General features: G+C 38.7%; 2 protein-coding genes across 9 annotated transcripts; both read right to left on the bottom strand.

The window, feature by feature from the left end:
• Positions 1-238: 238 nt before the first annotated feature.
• On the bottom strand, positions 239-14,420 carry LOC311278818 (zinc finger protein 335-like). Of its 8 annotated transcripts, none has more exons than XM_084389891.1 (28): positions 14,281-14,420; positions 12,348-12,546; positions 11,995-12,256; positions 11,824-11,901; positions 9,562-10,479; positions 8,872-9,015; positions 8,643-8,798; positions 8,233-8,491; positions 7,902-8,079; positions 7,578-7,690; positions 7,342-7,360; positions 7,075-7,215; positions 6,822-6,898; positions 6,555-6,715; positions 6,245-6,462; positions 6,015-6,114; positions 5,788-5,861; positions 4,973-5,241; positions 4,749-4,890; positions 4,449-4,655; positions 4,187-4,329; positions 3,866-4,005; positions 3,136-3,236; positions 2,864-2,950; positions 2,231-2,314; positions 1,986-2,051; positions 1,058-1,163; positions 239-918 (listed from the first exon to the last, which is right to left on the bottom strand). In XM_084389891.1, exons 2-28 carry the CDS (start codon positions 12,537-12,539, stop codon positions 797-799), a joined length of 4,557 nt encoding a protein of 1,518 aa, XP_084246017.1. In that variant the 5' UTR covers positions 12,540-12,546; positions 14,281-14,420; the 3' UTR covers positions 239-796. The 8 variants fall into 8 exon arrangements, with proteins under 8 accessions (XP_084246017.1, XP_084246016.1, XP_084246015.1 ...); XM_084389890.1 differs by having other exon boundaries at positions 7,075-7,191; positions 14,281-14,411; XM_084389889.1 differs by having other exon boundaries at positions 4,749-4,887; positions 7,075-7,212; positions 14,281-14,411.
• A 996-nt stretch (positions 14,421-15,416) lies between these two features.
• Positions 15,417-20,106, bottom strand: mmp9 (matrix metallopeptidase 9). Its single transcript, XM_084390055.1, has 13 exons — positions 19,836-20,106; positions 19,463-19,701; positions 19,211-19,359; positions 18,991-19,119; positions 18,361-18,534; positions 18,024-18,197; positions 17,636-17,809; positions 17,402-17,557; positions 17,064-17,268; positions 16,810-16,943; positions 16,567-16,717; positions 16,319-16,422; positions 15,417-16,228 (listed from the first exon to the last, which is right to left on the bottom strand). Exons 1-13 carry the CDS (start codon positions 19,968-19,970, stop codon positions 16,128-16,130), a joined length of 2,025 nt encoding a protein of 674 aa, XP_084246181.1. The 5' UTR covers positions 19,971-20,106; the 3' UTR covers positions 15,417-16,127.
• Between the last annotated feature and the right edge of the window lie 311 nt (positions 20,107-20,417).

Genomic DNA, 20,417 nt, shown 5'->3' on the forward strand with positions numbered 1-20,417 from the left:
TTTAATAAAGCCTGTCACCCATTAACAAAAAACTGATATTTTTGAACTCAACTACAGAAACTTTACCAACGATGTAAACTTAACATTCTGTTTTAATTTAAGACTTACTTAGTCTTCAGAAAGCAATTGAATACAACAGAAAATCATGTTGACTCCACCCTTAGCCTGTAAAAACATACAAAAATAAAAATTACATTTGCTGTAATGAACATTCAACGGGAACTAAGAAAATTAACGATAGGTTAAAGAGGTTGTGATTTATTTGGTATGCATTTTAAGTTCCTTTCTGTAGCCATCTCAAAGAAAAAGAAATCTTTCAAACTTAAGAAGCTAAAGATGAAACGGCACGTTTTACATCAAATGAAAAATGATCAACCCTCCTTTCATAACAATGTTAACGTCAATCCTCCAGCCTACCGCTTACACACTGTCATTGAAGTAGCATCTACCGTAGTACATTACAGTGACATGAAGAATTAAATACAGGATTCTCTATACAAGCTGCTCTTGGCTTTCGTGTTTCTTTTTCTTTACAAGGCAAAACACTGTAGGCACACAAAGTTAAATGCTTTAAATATTTACAGTGGCATGAGTTGTATAATTTGCAGAGAGGATCTAACTGTACATTCACCCTCTTACTGACTCATTCTGGTAGAAGACAAATTTAAGCCTGTGGAATAACCCGTCAGAGTTTGTGATGTCCACTGCACTCATCTGTAACCGAGACGAGCCGCAGATAGAAGCTCTGTCTGTGTGTCGGTGTTGTTAAATAATAGTCAAAGTGTGTGTCTTGTTTTTACTCCTCAGTAAAAGTGATGACGTCATACTGGATGCCCTGTTGTTGCAGCTGCTCCAGTTGTTCAGGTGTGGCCTCGGTGTAAACCGTCTGAGTCTGAGCCATGGCTGCATCTGCAACAGCTTCACACACACACACACACAAACATCACTTACATCACCTCTGATTCTTCTGCATTACCAGAAGGTTGTAGTATTACAATGTCCTGTCTTGGCATTTCGAGTGATCAAAACTACAAAGGTAAAAGGTGAAAAGTCCTACCAGTGACAGCGGAATGGGCCGCTGCCTCCAGGTCCTCAGGGGCCACAACCTGTTGTTCGGCAGTGATGGGGACGTACTGGATCTGTCCATCCTGAGACAGAGCAATCTGACAAAAACACAGACATTTCCGTTTTCACTGTTAAAGCCAGTTAGGTAATGTACGTCCACACTACCGTTCAAAAGTTTGGGGTCAAAAGTTTCTTTCTTTTTTTGTCTTTATAAATGATTCAAATTAATAATGCATTAAACTGATCAAAAACTTAAAAGGTAAGACTTTTACATTGTTACGAAAGATTTCTATTTCAAATAAATGCTGTTCTTTTGAACTTTCAATTCAAAGAATCCTAAAAAAGTACCGGTATATCACTGTTTCTAAAAAAAACAAAAAAACATTAAGCAGCACAACTGTTTTTGAACTTTGATAATAATCAGAAAGTAGCACCAAATCAGCATATAAGAATGATTTCTGAAGGATCAAAGGACTCTGAAGTCCAGAATAATGATGCTGAAGATTTAGTGTTGCCATCACAGGAATAAATTACATTTTAAAATATATTAAAAAAGAAAACAGTCATTTTAAATTGTAATAATTCACAATATTACTGTTTATACTGTATTTTGATCAAATAAATGCAGCCATGGTGAGCATTAGAAAAATAAATAATAATAATTGACTCAAAAACATAAAAAGTCTTACAAACGCAAACTTTTGAACAGTAGCATACTTCTGATTTATGCCGCTTCATTAAAATAACATATAGAGGTTTAATATTCTGTCATTAACAACACATATGCACATGCCATTTGGCATTATGAACATTGCCGTATGTTATCATGTTGTATTTACTGTAATTCAGACATGCCAATGATGTAGCATAAACTAAGTTGAAATGTAAAAAGCAGGTTTGTATTTTGCTCAGGGCTCAACCTGTTGCTCCTGCAGAAATGTCCCATCATGCTCGTACTGAATGTGAGCGATCCGCCCATCCTCCATCTGCAATTCACAATCAGATTTTTTTTTTTTCATAATGATACAATATAACGTCCAACAGACCATGAATGAAACTGAAAATGCTTTTCAGTCAGTAGTTCCGGATCAGATGAGCCTGTTTCTAGCCCGAGAACTGTTTTGGAGCCCGGGGGTCATGAATGATCTAAAGAGCACATACTAACCTGAATGTGGTTTCCGTCAGATACCACCACATATTCCCGTGGGAGCAGGTGCTGAACTCCATCCTGAGAGATGATATACTGGACCTGAAAAAATATAGTGCAGAAGAGGGCACCAAAATTGTAACTTTTCAATTGTAAATCTTGAAAACTAATTGACAACAGAAACCGACTGTGTATTTTATATATAAATTAAGGGTCGGTAAGATTTCTTAATGTTTTTGAAAGCATTGTCTTGTGTTCATTCTATCTATTCAAAAATCCATTAGAAACAGTAATACTGTGAAATATTATTACAATTAAAAACAACTTTTCTATTTATAATATTTAAAAATGTATTTGTTTTCCAATGATGGCAAAGCTTTCAGAATCATTACACCAAACTTAAATGTCGCATGATCCTTCATAAATCATTCTAATATGATGATTTGATGCTTAAGACACATTTCGTATTATTATCAATGCAGAAAACAGTTGTGCTGCTGAATATTTTTATGGAAACTGATCATTTTTTTACTCAATTAACTAATTTCTTTCTTGAAAAAAAAAAACATTCTTACCAACCCCAACTTTTAAACTATAGTGTTTATGACTTTTGCTGGTTGTCAGAATAAAGCCCTAGAAAATGAGTTGTACCTCAGTGACCTGATTGTCTCCAGTCATTAAGTGCTGTACCGTCTGTCCATCTACTGTTGTGAACTGCTGAATATAAGTCGCCTCCTCCTGAGAAATGTAGAGTTTGGTCAAAAACAAAACTAAAGCTAAACGTAAAACTACCTGAAGTCTGACATAAGATAATAATTAAAACTATACATGCAAATTAAAATGTAATAAGCTGCTCTTTAATTACCCAAAAAGAGTCAATTACACAAAGGATGAAAATGAGACGGTGTGCAATTGCGCAATACCTGGTCAGAAAGCGACTGATCCTGAGTCACAATGATGTGCTCCTGACCCAAAGCCTGCTGCAACCTCTCCGGACTGATGACTGTCTGACCTGCCTGCAGATCTGGAGAACATGGGAAAAACTAATATTATTAGGTAGAAGTAAAAATTAAGAACAACGAAAGTGCCCCTATTATGCTTTTTAGGATATTCGGATATTCGACAGCATGTGTAAATAATATGGACCCAGCGATTTTCAAAATGGACACATTTTCCACCAACCAGAGGATTGATTTTGTAAAACTAATTGATACGGTAAAACCAGCGTCATCGTTACTATTCGTATCTTAGGGTAAACAAGTGCTGAGGAAGCCTTTGGACTGGAGCTGAAATTCAGATATGGTAATTTGGTAATATGGTAATGGTATTTGGTTTCAGACACACACTGTAAGTGGTAAACCAATCACAACAGACCAAGCCATCTGACCAATCAGAGCAGAGTAGGCTCACGGAAAGGAGGAGTCTAGAGAGACCCATTCCTTGATCGTCCAATGTATATTATGAGAAAATTAAAGTGTTTTGACATTGGATACATGTAAACCTATTGTAGAAGACCTCCAACAACAACATTAGGAACCTTTAAATAATAGCACTTTTACAACATACCTAGAAATGTCAAATAATCAGAATAGGGCTGTGTGAATTCATTATTTCTATATAAACAAAATACAGTTTCACAAGGTCTGCACTTACTCTGTAGTGTGGCTAAAGCTTCTTCATCGCTGTTAACAATGATGGTCTGCTGAGAGGGGACAGGGCGGGTTTTACGGGGCGAGGGTTCCTGAGTGTGAAGCCTCTCCATGTGAAACTTTAGATGGCCGTTACGGTTAAACCTGAAAGAGAAACTCAGAGCACTGAGAAGCTGCAGAGGTCTGTGTGTATACATGTTGTTTACATCAAATATTAGAAGCGTTTATGGATGTAGAACAGTACAACCAATAATGTAAACAGCACAAATTATGTGCTAAATCAATTCTATTATCATTTTAACAATGGTTTCTCATTTGCTCTCACCTCTGGCCGCAGACCTGACAGGCGTAAGGCTTCTCGTTGGTGTGTGTCATCATGTGGCGTCTCAGGTCTTTCTTGTTTTTAGAGGCAAAACTGCAGCTGGTGCATTTATGAGGCCTCAAATATGCGTGCATGGCCATGTGAGACTAAGATTGTAAAAAAAAAGGGAAAAAAAGTAGTATTTAACACAAAAAATATGGTTTTTGACAGGTAAGAAAAAAATCATAGACACTGAATTAACACTCATACCACAGGACCAACACACCTTGACTTCTGGCCAAGAAGGCGCTGTAAAGTCACAGTCTGGACACTTGAATGTTTTGGGGTCTATGTGCGCCCTCTTGTGGTTCTCCATGTCCGAGCGGCCGTGGAAAGCCTCCATGCAGATGCGGCAGGAGAAGCGTTTGGTGTTTAACTGTTGAGAAGGGGGTGATGGACACAGGGAAGGGGAACCTGGAGCTTCACTGCTTAGCTGCAGAAAGAGAATTTCAGCAATTCAACTTTCCATTGGAAAGGAACATAACATTGCTTATTCCATATGTGAAGTAGCAAAACCCAGTCTCACCTCTACCTGCTGCAGGACCCCATCTGTCAAGCCTGAGCTCAGGAAAAACCTCTCTTTATTCTCTTTGAGAGGTGTAGAGATGGACAAGGGCTCAGTGCTCACTTCCATGACCTGAGGCTCTGCTGAGGGTTCCTCTAAACTGCTGACAAACACACACGGATCATCTTAAACGGTTTATGACATTTATAGGCATTACAGTGGCAGTTTTCGATGTGAAGTAGTACCTCTGTGCTGTCTCGTCGGAGGCCTGCTCCACCACGCTGAAATCTGCTCCCTCGTATGTACCGATGCCAATCTGTGTCACTTCCTGCGACTCACCAGTTGTCTCCTCTTGCTCCACCTCCCCTGTAGCTGTCTCAAAAGCCTCTTGAACCAGAGTGTCCCCGTTTTCTGACACATGGAAAGTGACGATCTTTTGAGGCTCACTCCCAGAGCCATCTCCGGGCCACGTTCCCGTCTCCAGAGTCTTACCGTCGGTTTTCAGCACTGCCACCTGAGAAGAGTGAATCGACTGATCAAGACATATTATAGGATTTATATTTAAATACAGATATATAATGAATAAAATGTTAAATTATTTGATAGATTCATGTTCATATGATATGTGATGATATGATTCTGATACAGAGTAAAATCCTAATTCTAGTTTGACACTGATGACTTTTATAGAGATGCAAAAATGTAATAAGCCATTTTTTTTTTATATAATTACTAAGAATTTATTGAATTTCATAAATGATCTACAATAAGCAGGCTTTTGGCAAACTATCTTATAATACATCCAATTATTCCTGTGTAATTATGTTCTGCTACTGTTCTTGTAGGGGTGCATTTGAAGTTAAACACTTAAAAGCACAATTCAAAAGCAAAAAAAAAAAAAAAAAAAACAGTTACATATGACATTAATTCACTTACTGATACCTCTTCATCCAATAAATGCCATATCAATTAAGCATTTATAACATTATTCTATATTCAGAATCAGAATTCCAGTAGAATTAACCTATGGTAGAAGATGCCCAGTGTGTCAGTACAGTACCTGCAGTTCTCTGGCGTTACTCATGTTTAGCAACAGATCTAGAGCATTCTGGGCTGAGAGGTCTGTAGTCTGGGCTGTGAAAGAAGGTACAGTTTAAATTTAACACCATAAGCTGGATATTAATATCATGAGGTGAATGGTAAAATATGTGTAAATGAATTCATAGATCACACACTATATTTTAGATGGGTTACAACCACAGATGTACTGACAACTTTTTTACTGACCTTGCTCGTAAATGATGGTAGTGTTTCCCAGTGCATCTTGGGATATAGATGTGTTCCCAATGGACTCCATGTTTTGGAGCGTAATGGGGTCCACTGTTACCTTTAGGTGTAAACATATAATATAAAACACTGTTATATTATATTTTATATATATATATATATATATATATGTATATGTATATATATACAGCTACTATGGATGGATGGATGGTGCATATCCATGTACTCACAATTGTCCCCTGAAATCCCTGGGTTTCTTGCTGTAATTTCAGCTCTTCAATCTCCTGCATGGAGAAAACGGGCGTCTGGCGTCGACGAATTGGCTCCTCCGGGTGGGACTGACTCCACTCATCGAAGGCCTCGGGGTGGCGACACTGCACATGCAGCCGCAGGTTCTTCCTGTGCCTTGTTGTGAAGTGGCACATGTCGCAGGAGAAGGGCTTTTCACCTGAGCAGGGGGTAAAGATGGACAGACATGACTGATCAGGAAACCTTCTAACTGCCAACATTTGAAACATTCCTAATCGTTACGTGACTCACCAGTGTGTTTAATGGCAATGTGGGACACCAGGAAATCCTCTTTACTCGTGGAGTATTTGCACTCTTCGCATTTGAAAGGTTTGTCGTTGGTGTGGGACAGCTGGTGATTGAGCAGGTGCTTCTTGTCATTGCAGGTGAACTCACAAAACTCACATTTAAACCTGACAAAGAAGATGAGAAAAATAGATACATTTACAGTATGTTTACCAGTAGAGTTTTTTTTTTGGAGAAACAGACATGTACACCGAATCCTGACATCTCACTTACGTGCTGTTTCCACAGTTCTGTATGTGCGTGAGAAGATGCATTTTGAAAGTGTAGCGCTTCTTGAAGGATTTCCCACACTGCAAAGTAAACACATTTATACTAGTATTAGCATAGCAAATATCCAGGGCTGCATTTCCCAAAAACGTCATAAGCCAGTGCTTTCTACAGTTTGCTTAGGTTTATTCATTGATTCGTCAAAACTAGTTTAATGAACTAAATTCACATGCTTAGTTGCAGCATACGAGAACTTTACCTTGTCACACATGTGAGGTTTCTCCGTGCTGTGTGTCTTCATGTGCTGTGTCAGGCGTTTCTGCATGGGGTACACGCGGCAGCAGATTGGGCATGGAAACTCGGACACTTTGGGAACCTGTGAAGGATTTATGCAAGACTGCTGTCGCATAAAAAGCTACCCTCATCAAACCACTCAGAGCCAAGTTGAACAGATACATCATGCCAATAAAAGGACAATGTTGCTAAAACATGATTGTTTATTGATGTTTAACATCTGGAGCCTTACCATGTCAGTCTTCCGACTCCTAAAAGAGAAGAAACAAGAACATTTATTAATACTCTAATCAGATTATGTCAGGTGTGAGTTTTGAATGAATCCAACATTTTATATTTTCATAATCTGCACAATATTAAAGGGACAGACACAATGCAGCTTGATAGAAATTTTTTGACCTCAAGAGTTTGACAAAATAAAATTCATGATGAGTGATAAATAAAAGAGGAGACATTTTGAGTTCTTACCTGCTTTTGTTGTGGACGGCTGAATGCCGGATCACGTCCTTCTTGTAAACACTGGAGTAATCACATACCTCACATTTGTAAGGTTTTGTACCTTCATGATTGAACATGTGCTCCTATAGGACACATGGATCAATTTTATTATGTGTAATGCCGAATAATGACTAAAGATTTATTTATTTATCTATTTATTTAGACACTGAAGCACATATTATACAAATATTTACATACAAATATTTTAAAATGTAAAAACTACACAAATTTAACAAAAAGTAAATATATTTTTATGGATTTATGGTTTGTAAGATGAAGGACTCTAGTTCTTACCTTCAGTGAGGACCACCGTTTGCAGCGGTAGCTGCACTGCAGGCACTTGAAGCGTTCAGGGTCGTTTCCCTCATGAGAATCCACGTGGAATCTGAGATCCTCTTGTGAAAGAAAGCGAGAGCCACAGATCCAGCAGTTATGAGGCCTTAGCAGAGGCTTAAGGGATCTGTAGTATTTACTTAAAAAAAGAGAAAATGAGATATTGACTGTCCAGAATATGTGGTTACATTGGATTATAAAATATTCTAAGATATAATTTGTGTCAAACAGACAAGTCAAATCAATCAAATGTTGTTGTGGATGATCAAAAAGTAGTGCCGGCATTACATACTTGCGATTCATGTACTTTTTGTACTTCTTCTGAAGGAAACGTTTTGAAGGCCGGCCTCGTTTTTTGGGCAAAGACTCCATGTCATCGTGGCTTGTGTTTGATGATGGATCTTTGTTCTCTGAATCTGACTGGCTGACGCCTGGCTCCGCTGCCGTCCCGTTGGATAATGAGGAAGTTCCATTCTCTAATCCAGAGGAACTTGCTTCTTCAGGAGCTTGAGGGTCCTCTGCATTGTTCGTTTGAGACACTGCTGCTGTCTCTGTTTTATAAAAAGGTGAAAATAAGAGTTATCACAGACCAATGAAAAAGTTAAATTTAAATATCTGAATGCAACTAGCTAAAAATTACTATCCATTTCTATATTTTATTTAATATATTTCTGTGCCCCAAAAAGCTAAATGAACATTGACCTGACTCAGGAAGGAATTTGCGAGGTGGCCCCACCATCCTGCGGGGACGTTTCCGTGAGGTAGAGGAAGAGGATGAAGAGCAGAAAGGAGGAGTGGAGTGACTGGGAGCCAATTTGGGCCTGGCCTCTTCCTCAGCTGGCTTATAATCACTATCACCTGAATGCAAATTAAAACTGCATTAAAAAACAGAAAATTATGAAATGGCAAATGCGACCTGCACTCCACTAACCTTGATCATCAAGAGCGCCCGCATCAATGATGTCATCATCTTCCTCTTCTGGCGGCTCCTCCTTTTTGACCTCACCGACCGCCCTTGCCTTGCTTTCGGACTTTCGTGGACGTCCCCGTCCACGTTTCTTTTGGCCTGGAACACCTGCTTGTGAGATAGCACATCCTGAACAAGAGAACCTAAAAAAACTGTATGCATAAATCAAGACCCTAATGGAAACTCAAAGTCGGCATGAAAAAGTGTCCATTTTGTCCATTGGGAATTGTTTGGATAAGTGTGGTTTGCTATTGCTGCAATGTCATGTGAGTGACAGGTTGCCTCATCCTCATAAAAGAGATATTGTTGCAAGTGGGAGGGGAGGTCATTTCGATTAGGGCACATAAAAAAAAAAAAGAATAAATAATTTATAATAAACACTCCAATATTATATAAAATATAAGAATTGTCCATCTATCATATTTCATGGTAACTTTAAGACTGTTCTATTAAAATTGTATTATTTCTTACTTTATTTTCTTATTAATTAAGTCTTTGTGGCCATCATCTGCCTATAATGTGTTGAGCACAAAGTATAGTCCTTGATAAGGACTGCAAGGTTTGAGAGTGCCATTTGGGACGGGGCCATTAATGGGGCTGATATTAGTTTATTTTTACATTTGACAAAGACATAATTAGCACCTCCTACTTTACCTGCTGGTTTAAAGTGTTTATCCCTCATGTGGTTGATGAGTGTATCCTTAGAAGCACTTTTATATGGGCACATCCTACACCTAAACTGCTGTACGATCACCACCTCCATCATTTCCTCCAGTTCGGCCATGTCTGGGGTTCTGTGCCCAGACTCAACCACCACCCCAGACCCCACCACTTCAGGATCTGGTTGGGTGGAATAGGTCCCACTGCTACTTATGTATGGGCCAGGCAAGTTATCGTTGCAGTCCATTTGATCATTGAGCTGGGACCCCATCGTGTCAGCCAGGGAGTGGCGAACAGAGCCCTCGTCGGCATACAGTGAGCCATGCGACATGTAGGAGTGCTGGGGCTCTTCTACCACGCTATCTTCCTGCTCCGAGGCCGAGACGTGATCCCTGTCATCCATGCTGCTGTCGATATAACGTGAATGCTGTGGCCGCTCCGCCCCGTAGTCCAAAAACCCATCACTGCACTCTACAACATAGCGGGAGGAGCGAAATGAGCACCTCTGAGAGCTATCGGTTGTACCGCTGCATTCTGCTGCGTAACCCCGTAGAGGTTCTTCTGAGTCAGCCACGTTGTAGTCTGTGACACCAGAATGACGTGGGGTCTGGTCTGGTTCGGTTCCCGAGCACTCTATGTACCGAGCCTCCCTGGTCTGGTCTGGGTCGTCTCCTCCACTGCATTCTATGTACTGGGAGTGCTGAGGCTGGTCTGGGCGGCTGCAGCTGCTGCTGCTGTCGTCGTGCTCACGGTATCCGGAGTGTCCAGGCTGGTCGGGTTCCACGCTGCCCTGCGGGTTTTCTGACATGTCTGCCTGGTCCAGGCAAGTGGAGGTGGGTCCATCAGCAAGGGCTTCAATGGCAATGCGGCTCGACAGTGCAGAGGAAGACATCCGAGCCACCATAGGAGCTCCTACACACACAGTGAACAAAGAAAATGTCTGAATATCCCAAAACTACACCACTTCTCTTTTATTTCTGCTAATTTATTTGATTTTTAAAGGAACAGTTCACCCAAATATGAAAATTCTGTCATCATTTACTCACCCTCATGTCGCTTCAAACCCGTATGACTTTCTTTCTTCTGTGTAACAAAATAATTTATTTTGAACTTCTGAAAAGTTCTAGTTCCCATTGACTTCCATTGTATGGTTTGAAAATTGAATGAAAGTAACTGAATCTGTTTGGTTACCAATATTCTTCAAAATATCTTCTTTTGTTCCACAGAAGAAAGTCAGTCATTCAGGTTTGGAATGACATGAGGGTGAGTGAAGAATTTTTATTTTTGGGTGAACTGTCCCTTTAAGTTCATTTGAAATATTCTTTCCTGCAACGAGTGTGGCAGTAACACAAGCACATTTGGGTCGAACAATACATTGATTAACAACTTTAAAATCTAGATTTGTCACGAAGATTATGCTGAGAACAAGAACAAAAGGGTGTTTACTACAAGATAACTAATGACAGTGCTAACTAATTTAGCCAAACATGAAAAATCGTCCATAATGTATTCATGCTCATGTTTCATGCTCAATCATGCCCATTTGATTTGAATTTTTCTGTGGAACACAGAAAAAGTTATTTAGCATAGTGGTTCTCAACCTTTTTGACTCCAAGGCCTAAAATGTCTAAAAAACAACAACAATTATTATTTTCCAGAGGTTTGAAAGTGAATTAATATAAGAAATGCTTATAACTTTAGCTTATTTCATAGCTTTTTTTTATTTTAAGTCATTCATAATCAAGAAGACATATTCATTTATGTTATGTTGAGGTCCACTTGGAAGCATGCTGAGGCACCCTAGTGCGTCCCGGACTGCTGATTGAGAACCACTGATTTAACAAAGGTTAAAGCTGCTTTTTTCCATACTGGGGCTACCTCCAAAAGGAACAAAAGCACTATAAAAGTATTGCATGGCTATTTTTATGGTACGTTTTTATAGCTTTACAGCCCCAGTTCATACTCACCTTCATTGTATGGAAAACAGCAGACTGGACAGGTAAATAACTCATTTTGTGTTCCATTGAAAAAGAAATTAATTTACTTTCCAATTACATGAGGTTAAGTGAATGATGACAGAGCTTAATTTTTTTTTGCTTAACTATACCTTTAATTTATTTATCCCTTTAACTTTTATTTAATTTAAAACCTATCTTGGCTGTGTCTGAATATGCATACTTCCCTACTTTAGAGTAGTTGTGTTAAACACGATATGTGAAAAGAGTAGCACATGCAAATTAACAGTATCTTTCTCACCATCATCAGGACCTTGGAGTATCAGATACTGTGTGGTCTCAGCACTGCCATCCTCTGCACTTGTAACTGCAATACATCCTGTAAAATGGGCATAGAAACACAGTATTTACATTGAATACTGAACTTAAATACCTTGAGTGTAATAAAAATGAAGAGGCAAGGTTTTTCTACCATTCATAATGTCGGGTCCAATGGTGGATTCAATGATCTTATCAATAGCCGAGCCAAGATCTGAGGACGTGGAAGCAGTGGAATCAGAAACCATCATTCCTCCTTCAGAAACAGCACTGGAGTGCACCAGGACCTGGACAGACTCCGAAACCAGGACCGATTGTGTCACGGTGGAGACACTGGTTGACTGGGCGACAGAAGAGGAGTCTGGGAGATGAACTCTTTGCACATCTGTACTGGAGCTTGTCTCTGGGATAAAAACCTACAAAACACCCACCAAAGGAAAAAACTCGATATGAAGAATTACACACCAACATGTGGAGCTACGCAGATGTGTGGATTACTTGTCTTACCACAAGTCCCTCGGAGCTCTGTCCTACTTGACAGTCTGATTCTGGGGCCGGGGCAGGAGGAGCGGCCGCATCGCTGCTATCGGCAGACATGGCTTCTGAAGACTCCATGCCCATGCCGCTTTCTGACGGCTCCTCCATCCCAGAATGCCCCACATCACTGCTGCTCTCCACCTCCATGTCGTCAGAATCCATCTCTGCTCTATGGGAAAGTGTCTGTCACTCGGTTATACAGCACTGAATGTGTCCTGAATGATAAATGCTAGGATATGGAAGACATGTGGACAAGTGCATAATGTAAAGTGTAGTTAAGTATAATCATTTTATTTAAAAAATATATAAATAAAAACCAAGTAAACATTTTTTTTGATGTAGTAAAGTGATTCAGTGGATGTTCAGTATTTTAATATTTATATGAGTAATATATTGTTTAAATGATTTAACACACTAATGTTCAAAAATCTGAGGTCATTAAGATTTTGCATTAATCTGAACTAAAGTGTCCGTAAAGACATTTATAATATTACAAACTTTCTATTTCAAATAAATGCTGTTCTTTTAAATGTTCTATTCAAGGAATCAAAAAAAAAAAAAAAATCATCATGATGCACAATTGTTTTCAACATTGATAATAATAAATGTTTCTTGAGCAGCAAATCATCATATTAGAATGATTTCTGGAGGACCATGTGACACTGAAGACTGGAGTAATGAGGCTGAAAATTCAGCTTATTTATTCATCATCAATAACATTTCACAATATTACTGCATTTATGATATTTATTTATTTATTTTTCATCATTAAATGCATTCTGGGTGTGCGTAAGAGACTTCTTTTAAATACAAAAAAATAAAAATAATAAAACCTTTCCGACACCAAACTTTTTAACTTTAATGTAGGCTTCATATATCAAGTTATATATTAATTATATGTTATAGATTTTCCAATTGTTTCTCACAGTAATGTGAGCTAAGTAGGCCAATCTGTGTGGAAATAAAGTAATTTTAAACAATATATATATAGAGTTTAATTTAATACACTATGCATATGTGTTCTTTTCATTCATTCACATAAACATTAATTCACCTGCATATTCTCTGCAGTATTTGCGTAAGAGCCTTATTGCACAATTAACATTAGAATTTTCTAAATAATTAATTGCACATTACATAGCACATCTCTTTATATTTTGTGTTGGTTTTGTATGAAATGTTATTGCCTACTGTGTGATTTATGTCAAATGACGTAATTGAAAAAAAAATAATAATAATTAACGCACGTCTCAAATTCCCCCAGTTGTTGTGATAGCGCCTTTCTAGGTCACTTAAGTACTTTATAAGCATATTATAAGCTTACCAGCGAAACCACAAGCCAACGTGATCTCCACATTTAATGCACTTTAACAGCAAAAACAAAAAACAAAACAAACAAACACTAAACCATTTGATTTCAACAATACGCCAAATGATATCAATCCCTCCCCACCAGAGCACCCATCTGGCTGTGTTTGGGACATAAAACCTGTCTTTTGGCTCAAACTTCTCAAGGACATCAAGGTCCTGGTTCTTACTCATCGTTAACACGTTTTAATGTTGAGCACACTAACAGCTTTATGGAAACAATGTCACTGCAATAGATCCTAAATCAAAGCTTGAGGCCCCGCATTAACTGTGGCTGGCTACTCTTGTCTTGTTCGTTTCAAATGACTATGTGCTGCCCTTCCTCCTGCCTGCTCGCGCAGCGCCATTTTCCCTCCCGCCGCACCGAGTTTATTTTTTTCCGCTCAGGCGATATGAAGAACCGCTCGGGGACCTCGAGGGCCTGCGTGAGCAGGGAGAGCCAGTCCGCCCGAATGTTTTTCTCTCGGCCATCATGGAAGAAGCTGTATTTGTAAACAATTTGCCCCCACTATTTTGAGCTAGGAATTTTTCTTACCGTAAATGGACGATTGTTTTGCTCTTCAAGCTCGCGAATGAGGCGAAATAAATAAATCTTCGAAAGCGAATAGTTGCTGTGCTTTCTAGTCGGGCGCCATCAGCGTCTCCTCGCTTCCTGTCCTCAGAGCTGGCCGGAACTCATTTATCTGTCATGGGGAAAAGACGGAGTGGGATAAACGCTTAACCGGTTTAATAATGTAGCACGATTTTTTTTAAAGTCAAGTTTTATCTAAAGAACTTGTATATCGACCATTTCGCTTCATCTTTTAAGTGTTTTGTCAAGTAAAGGTGTGAACCGGAGGACTATTACTCTGAGAGGATGAAACCACTGAATGTCTCGCGGATTAATATGATGCGGGTTGTTTATCTTGAGATTCTCATTTATATATTTTTTTGATTACATCAAAATAAACATCTCTTTGCTCAGATTGAATGTGAGGGATCACATGGTATTCACGATTTAATTTGCATTCTGTTGAATTTGTGCCGTGGATATGTGGCATTAAACCACACTGCATATGCTGTCTTCCTGCGATTAATATTTATGGTTTATTTTATTTATGTAGATTTTAATTCTAGAATTAGTCCAACTCTTTAACTTATTTGTGCATTTACTCGTAAGGTAAAAACGGCTTTTTGGTAAATCATTTAGAGCAGCATTAAAGTACACTGCTTTTTCTGTCAATTCTCTTGTATCATTTACGTACATTTTCAAAGACGACACAACATTTTCACATACCAAAACCAAATGAATACCAAAAGCCCCTCTGAAAGTATTTTTATTACTTTCCTCATAAGCAGTCTTGATAGTTTTACTTTCTTGTACAGAGTAATTGTATTTTCAACTGAGAACTTTTAACATGAGTATGTGGGGTGGTTGTGTGTGAGTGTGTGGACATTTATGGATACTGCATACAAGCTTGAACCTTTTTATTACTTTTAATATTAATCACCTGCTACATGTCAAATACTTTTGTGGCAACTGTTTAAAATCATACGCAGTGATTGGTTATTGAATATATTCTAAACTTGTATCACCTTTTTACCAAAAAAGATTTTTGTAAATTCACCTTATGAGAGATTTTAGTGTGTTTTCACACAGGCCAAATACTAATGAAAGAGCAGTCGCACATATTGAATGGTCTTGCTTACAAATTTATTGAGTAAACATAATGCAGCAAACAAATACAATATAAATAAGTGGAAAGTGGAACATTAAATTAATAATATTAATATTATCATTTACACCAGGCAAATGATTACACAATACACCAAAATCTGGGCTTAATAACATCTCAACATTAGCTCCAAGGCTAAAAATAAACCTTTGCTTTGAAAAACATCTGAGTGGGTCAACACAGAGAATAGAGGCTCAGTTGTCAACAAATGCATCTAGGCTACAATGTTCCTGTGGTGACTCCACTCATACATTTACACACACAAAGTTAATTCCTCGAGTTAGACTGGCATTGCCTCATTGACGTTTTATAGAACAAGATTATAGTTTCTCTTAATGTGCTGTTAAGAAACTCATCATGACCAAAGCAGTTATATAGTAAGCTGAAATAATAAATTATAAGACCAAGTTAAAGCTGACAGACAATGAGACAAATATGCCTAACATCCCGTTTCATGTGCCTATGATAATTTCAGTGTTAAAACTGTTCATCTATAACAGTTAAAGTCAAAATCCCCAAAACAGGACTTAAAATTTAATACATTCTGTCTGTGTCTTCCTCACTAAATTTTACACAGAAGAGAAATGGTTTCCCCATTTTAAAAAGGGCTCTGTCATCATCAGGTTAGGATGTTGGACGTCTTCACTGTGCCGAGCGACTGCACGTCTTAGCATTTCAGCAGGTCTTGCCTCACATAACCGACACGGTCAACTTGCCTTTTGGCATTCATTCTCCAGTAGAAACTTTCCCGGCAGAAGTAAAAGAATCCTGCAAAATATTGAAAAATAGAAAGAACAAACTTAGTTTGCTTGATCAGTAAATCAGATTTTTAAAATGAATTTGAACATAATTACTTACCCTTGTAGAGGAACACGTCATGTGAATCGATGGGCACTCCACCAAAAACTGAGTCAGTGGATCGAGGGTATCCTCTGTCGATCATCTGAGCCTTCACATCGAGTCTGTGACAATAAATAAGAGATAAGACAATACTGTAAAAATCTACAATTATTATTATTATTATTAAATTATAATTTCCCATCGTTAACTCAATGCTATAAACTTTACACTTTCTGATCAGTTACAGTCATAGCAAAGTTACTTACCTCCAGAAGTTCGCTCCATTAAACAGGAGCACCTTGCCATTTGTTCTCTGCACAGTTCCCTCCACTCTGCCCAAGTCGCTTGGGAGGCCGAGCTTCTCGATTTTACGTGGTCCAAGCACCTCATTTGCAGTATAAACCCAGAACTGTTTATCTGTGTGCATGAAATGCAGCACTGTTATATATCTGAAATTTAACATATATTTTGCAATAATGGCACAATATCTCAATCTGATAAATAAGAACCTGCAAAGAAGTAGATCTTTTTAGTGAGGGGTTCCTCAAAGGCACTGTTAATGGTGGCAGGCAGGGCAGGCCACTTCTCTGATATCAAGAAAGGGCCTTTGCGTTCTCCTTTGCTTGAGATCTTCCAGTAATTCCTTAGATGTTAAAAAGAGAGAATTTAGAAAGATGTTATTTGAGAATGTGACTAAATGAGAAGTTTCCTGAGTTATGTTTGCAATTTCTTGTCAGTATATATGTAGAATAACAGCATATACCTATCCTTGAAGAAATAAAGCTCTTTCTGGATTTCGGTGATGGCATCAAATTCCTTGATTTCGCAGGCATCCTGTGATGGGTCTACTTGTTTTGTGGTGGAAACAGTGGTTGTTTTCTCACTTGGGGTGGGTTTAGTTGACACAACCGGAGAGGAAGTGGTGGTCTTTGGTTTTGGAGGAGTGGGATTAGGGCCAGTTTTAGGTCCTGAAAAGAATATAAATATAGCTATAAAACCAGAATTGACCAGACTCTTAAGTGTCAAGATCAGAATTCTTGAATCTTGAATACGAACATGCATAGTAAACTTAACAATCAGTTAATGATGATGGATAAATACCATAGAGATACTGAATGCCTTCAATATCATCCTGATTCAAGGAGAAATCCTCTACATATTTGTACATGGGATACATCAGAGCGTCTTTAATTTTGGAGTGATCCAAACCAAGTGCATGACCAAACTCATGAGCAGCCACCAGAAACAGACTGTATCCTATGAGAGAAAAGGCATGTTAGCTAATCTCTCACTTTCATATTTGTATAGTGTCTGAAGGAGATGATTATCACTTACCCTTATCAGGACAAAATCCCCATTTTTTATCTGTGTCATAGTTGCTGGTAGTTCCACACCAGAGTTTTCCATCACCACGGCCTTCACTGGTGCAGGAAGTGTATGTATTTCCCAGGAAGATGAAAGGAAACTGGCATGGCTCTCCTTCTGAATTTCCACCAATCACAGCTGTATCTGTGAGGGGAAAATATTATATTATAAAACATTACATATCTTAGATAGATTCTGTAGAAATATGCTGTTAAATGTTTGCTATATATGCTATATGTTAGTGAAAAAATAATATCTGATTGTGAACTGCTGAGACTTGAGAACATATTATTTTTGCATTTACGATATGTATCTGACTCCACCAAAGTTTCAGGGTTGAGTCTTGAGAACTGCTCACCTCTGTTAGGGCAGAATCCATACTTGATATCAGTGTCAAAGTTAGCTGTAGTGGCACACCAACGATACCCATCAGTTCGTCCATCCGTGGTGCATGAGTTATATGTTACCCCCTGAAACACGAAGGGGAATACACATGGTGCTTCATTGCTGTTCCCATCAAACGTGAAGAGAACTGTGGGAAAACAGAGATGGAACGTTAGACATGCTCAAAGAATAAAAACTTGTGCTTGTTGAAATGCTTTCACATTAATTCCACATATTATGGGCAAAGGAGTCAGTTTAAATGTCTGTTTTGGAATTAAAGCCCTATTAAAAATCATTACTGGAACACTTACGCTCACTGGGACAGAAGCCAAATTTCTTGTCCTTGTCGTAGTCTGCAGTGGTTGCGCACCAGGGGAGACCATCTGTGCGGCCCTCTGTGGTGCAGGAGGTGTAGGATGTTCCCTCAAACAGGAAGGGGAAGTGACACATTGCACCATCTGCATTACCATAGCGGGTTTGAATGGCTGAAAGAGACACATCAATGTCATTGTCTAATCCACAAATGTATATATAAATTAAATATATAGGGGTAAACATGATGATCCCCTTGTGTGGGACCCGAGATATAATTTAATTATATATATAAGGGTTATTTATACTATATATGAAATTAAGTGGGGTCATATTCTGACCCAAGTTTAAAAACAGAACTATACATTTGAACAATTAAGGACTCATTTATTCTATATGAGAAATATTAAATGTGATATTATGAAAACAATATATTTCAAAGCAAATACTTAAAATATTTTCCCAGTTTGACAATCCCTATTTTAGGACACATTCTAACTGTCACTACACTCAAAACTCTAGAGGGAGCTATTGTCCCGCTATGTCCCCTATGAAACTGTTAGAGCGTAAGATGCTTCATGATATTTGAACTATTTATCAAAGCCACTTCAAGTAAGAATCCCACTCACCTGGTCCAGATCCAAGGGTCCAGTATTCATCATCATCAAAATGGGCATCTCCTTGGATTCCCTCACCTGGAGGGTAGGCATGAGCCAGCAGTCCATCTTTCCCATCAAAAGGGTAGGGATCTCCGTGATCTGAAACAAAAACAGCAGTTCATTCAAACCTTCTCAGAAGTCCAAGTGTTAAATCTTAATAATTTTATCCATTAGAGAAAAATCAACTCACCTTGTTTCCCAAAGGAGATCATGATGTCAGCAGTGCCATCATAGAGGCGTGTGAACTTCAGAGGGGTAACGTCACTCCAGACTTTGAAAGCTCTGGCAAAGGCGTCATCGATCAAAGAGGCTTCCATGTCCGGTGAATAGTTCAAAATCCTGAAAGTCAAAACAATGCAATAGATTACAACATGTTCACCACAAACCTATGAGATTTAAAAGTGTTGTAGTAGTCAAAGGTTGGGTGCAGATAATATCCCACCTGTATGTAACATCAGTGTGATCCCACTTCAGGTCTCCTTCGAATGTCTGATAGTTTCGGATGTCTGGGACCCCACAGCGAGGCTGCCTCATGGCATCAATGGTGGGCTGGTCAAGCGACCCCGTCTGCTCCAGCCCGAGCTTCTCCTGGAGCTTCTTCAGAGCCTTAGAAGTGGACACGACTGCCTGCAGTCCGCTCTTCTGGAGAACATCTATGTAGCCATAACGCTTCAGGTACTCCTGGAGGCAAATATTTATGTGGAAAGGTATTTATTTGGAATGATACAACTGCATTTGTACTATTTTCAAAGTACAGGACTGAAAGTAGATATCCACAATCATAAAAACCATGAACTAAAAATGTATATACTCACATCTGCCAGCTGAATGTCCGTCATATTCTTGATCACATCTCCAGGGAACGTCACATACACGGATTTGAGCGGCACGGACCAAGCTCTCAAAGAACAGGTTCCAAGAACCAGAAACACCACGACTCCAAGTCTCATGTTTAGAGTTTCAAGCCAACTTAGAAAAAAGTTAACTTCGATAAGAAAATAGACTCAAAACTAGAAAAACAGTCTTCCAGAGAGACAAAGTGCATGCAGTCTTGTTGCGTCTTCTCCTCCTGATTTGTCTGTCTTCTCTCGTGCCCTGAAGGCAGTATTTATGCACCTCAGGGATTAGTCACTGAGCACCCACCCACCTCCTGTAGGTCATTTTAGCACTCCCACTTACCAAACACTTGCCCACTGAAAGGAGTGAGTTTTTTTTTTTGGTCCATTCAAAACATAAGGGGATTTCCAGCAACCTCACATTGAGCTTGAAGACACAAAAGATGACAACAAACACTGTCTTGTCTTTTATCTAGTTTCTTAAAATAAATGGTCACCTTAAAAAAAAAGAACATATATTTTTATTTAGGTATCTTTAATATAAATATAATACATTTAATA

Source organism: Rutilus rutilus (genome assembly GCF_951802725.1).
Source record: "Rutilus rutilus genome assembly, chromosome: 19".
Lineage (NCBI taxonomy): Eukaryota > Metazoa > Chordata > Actinopteri > Cypriniformes > Leuciscidae > Rutilus > Rutilus rutilus.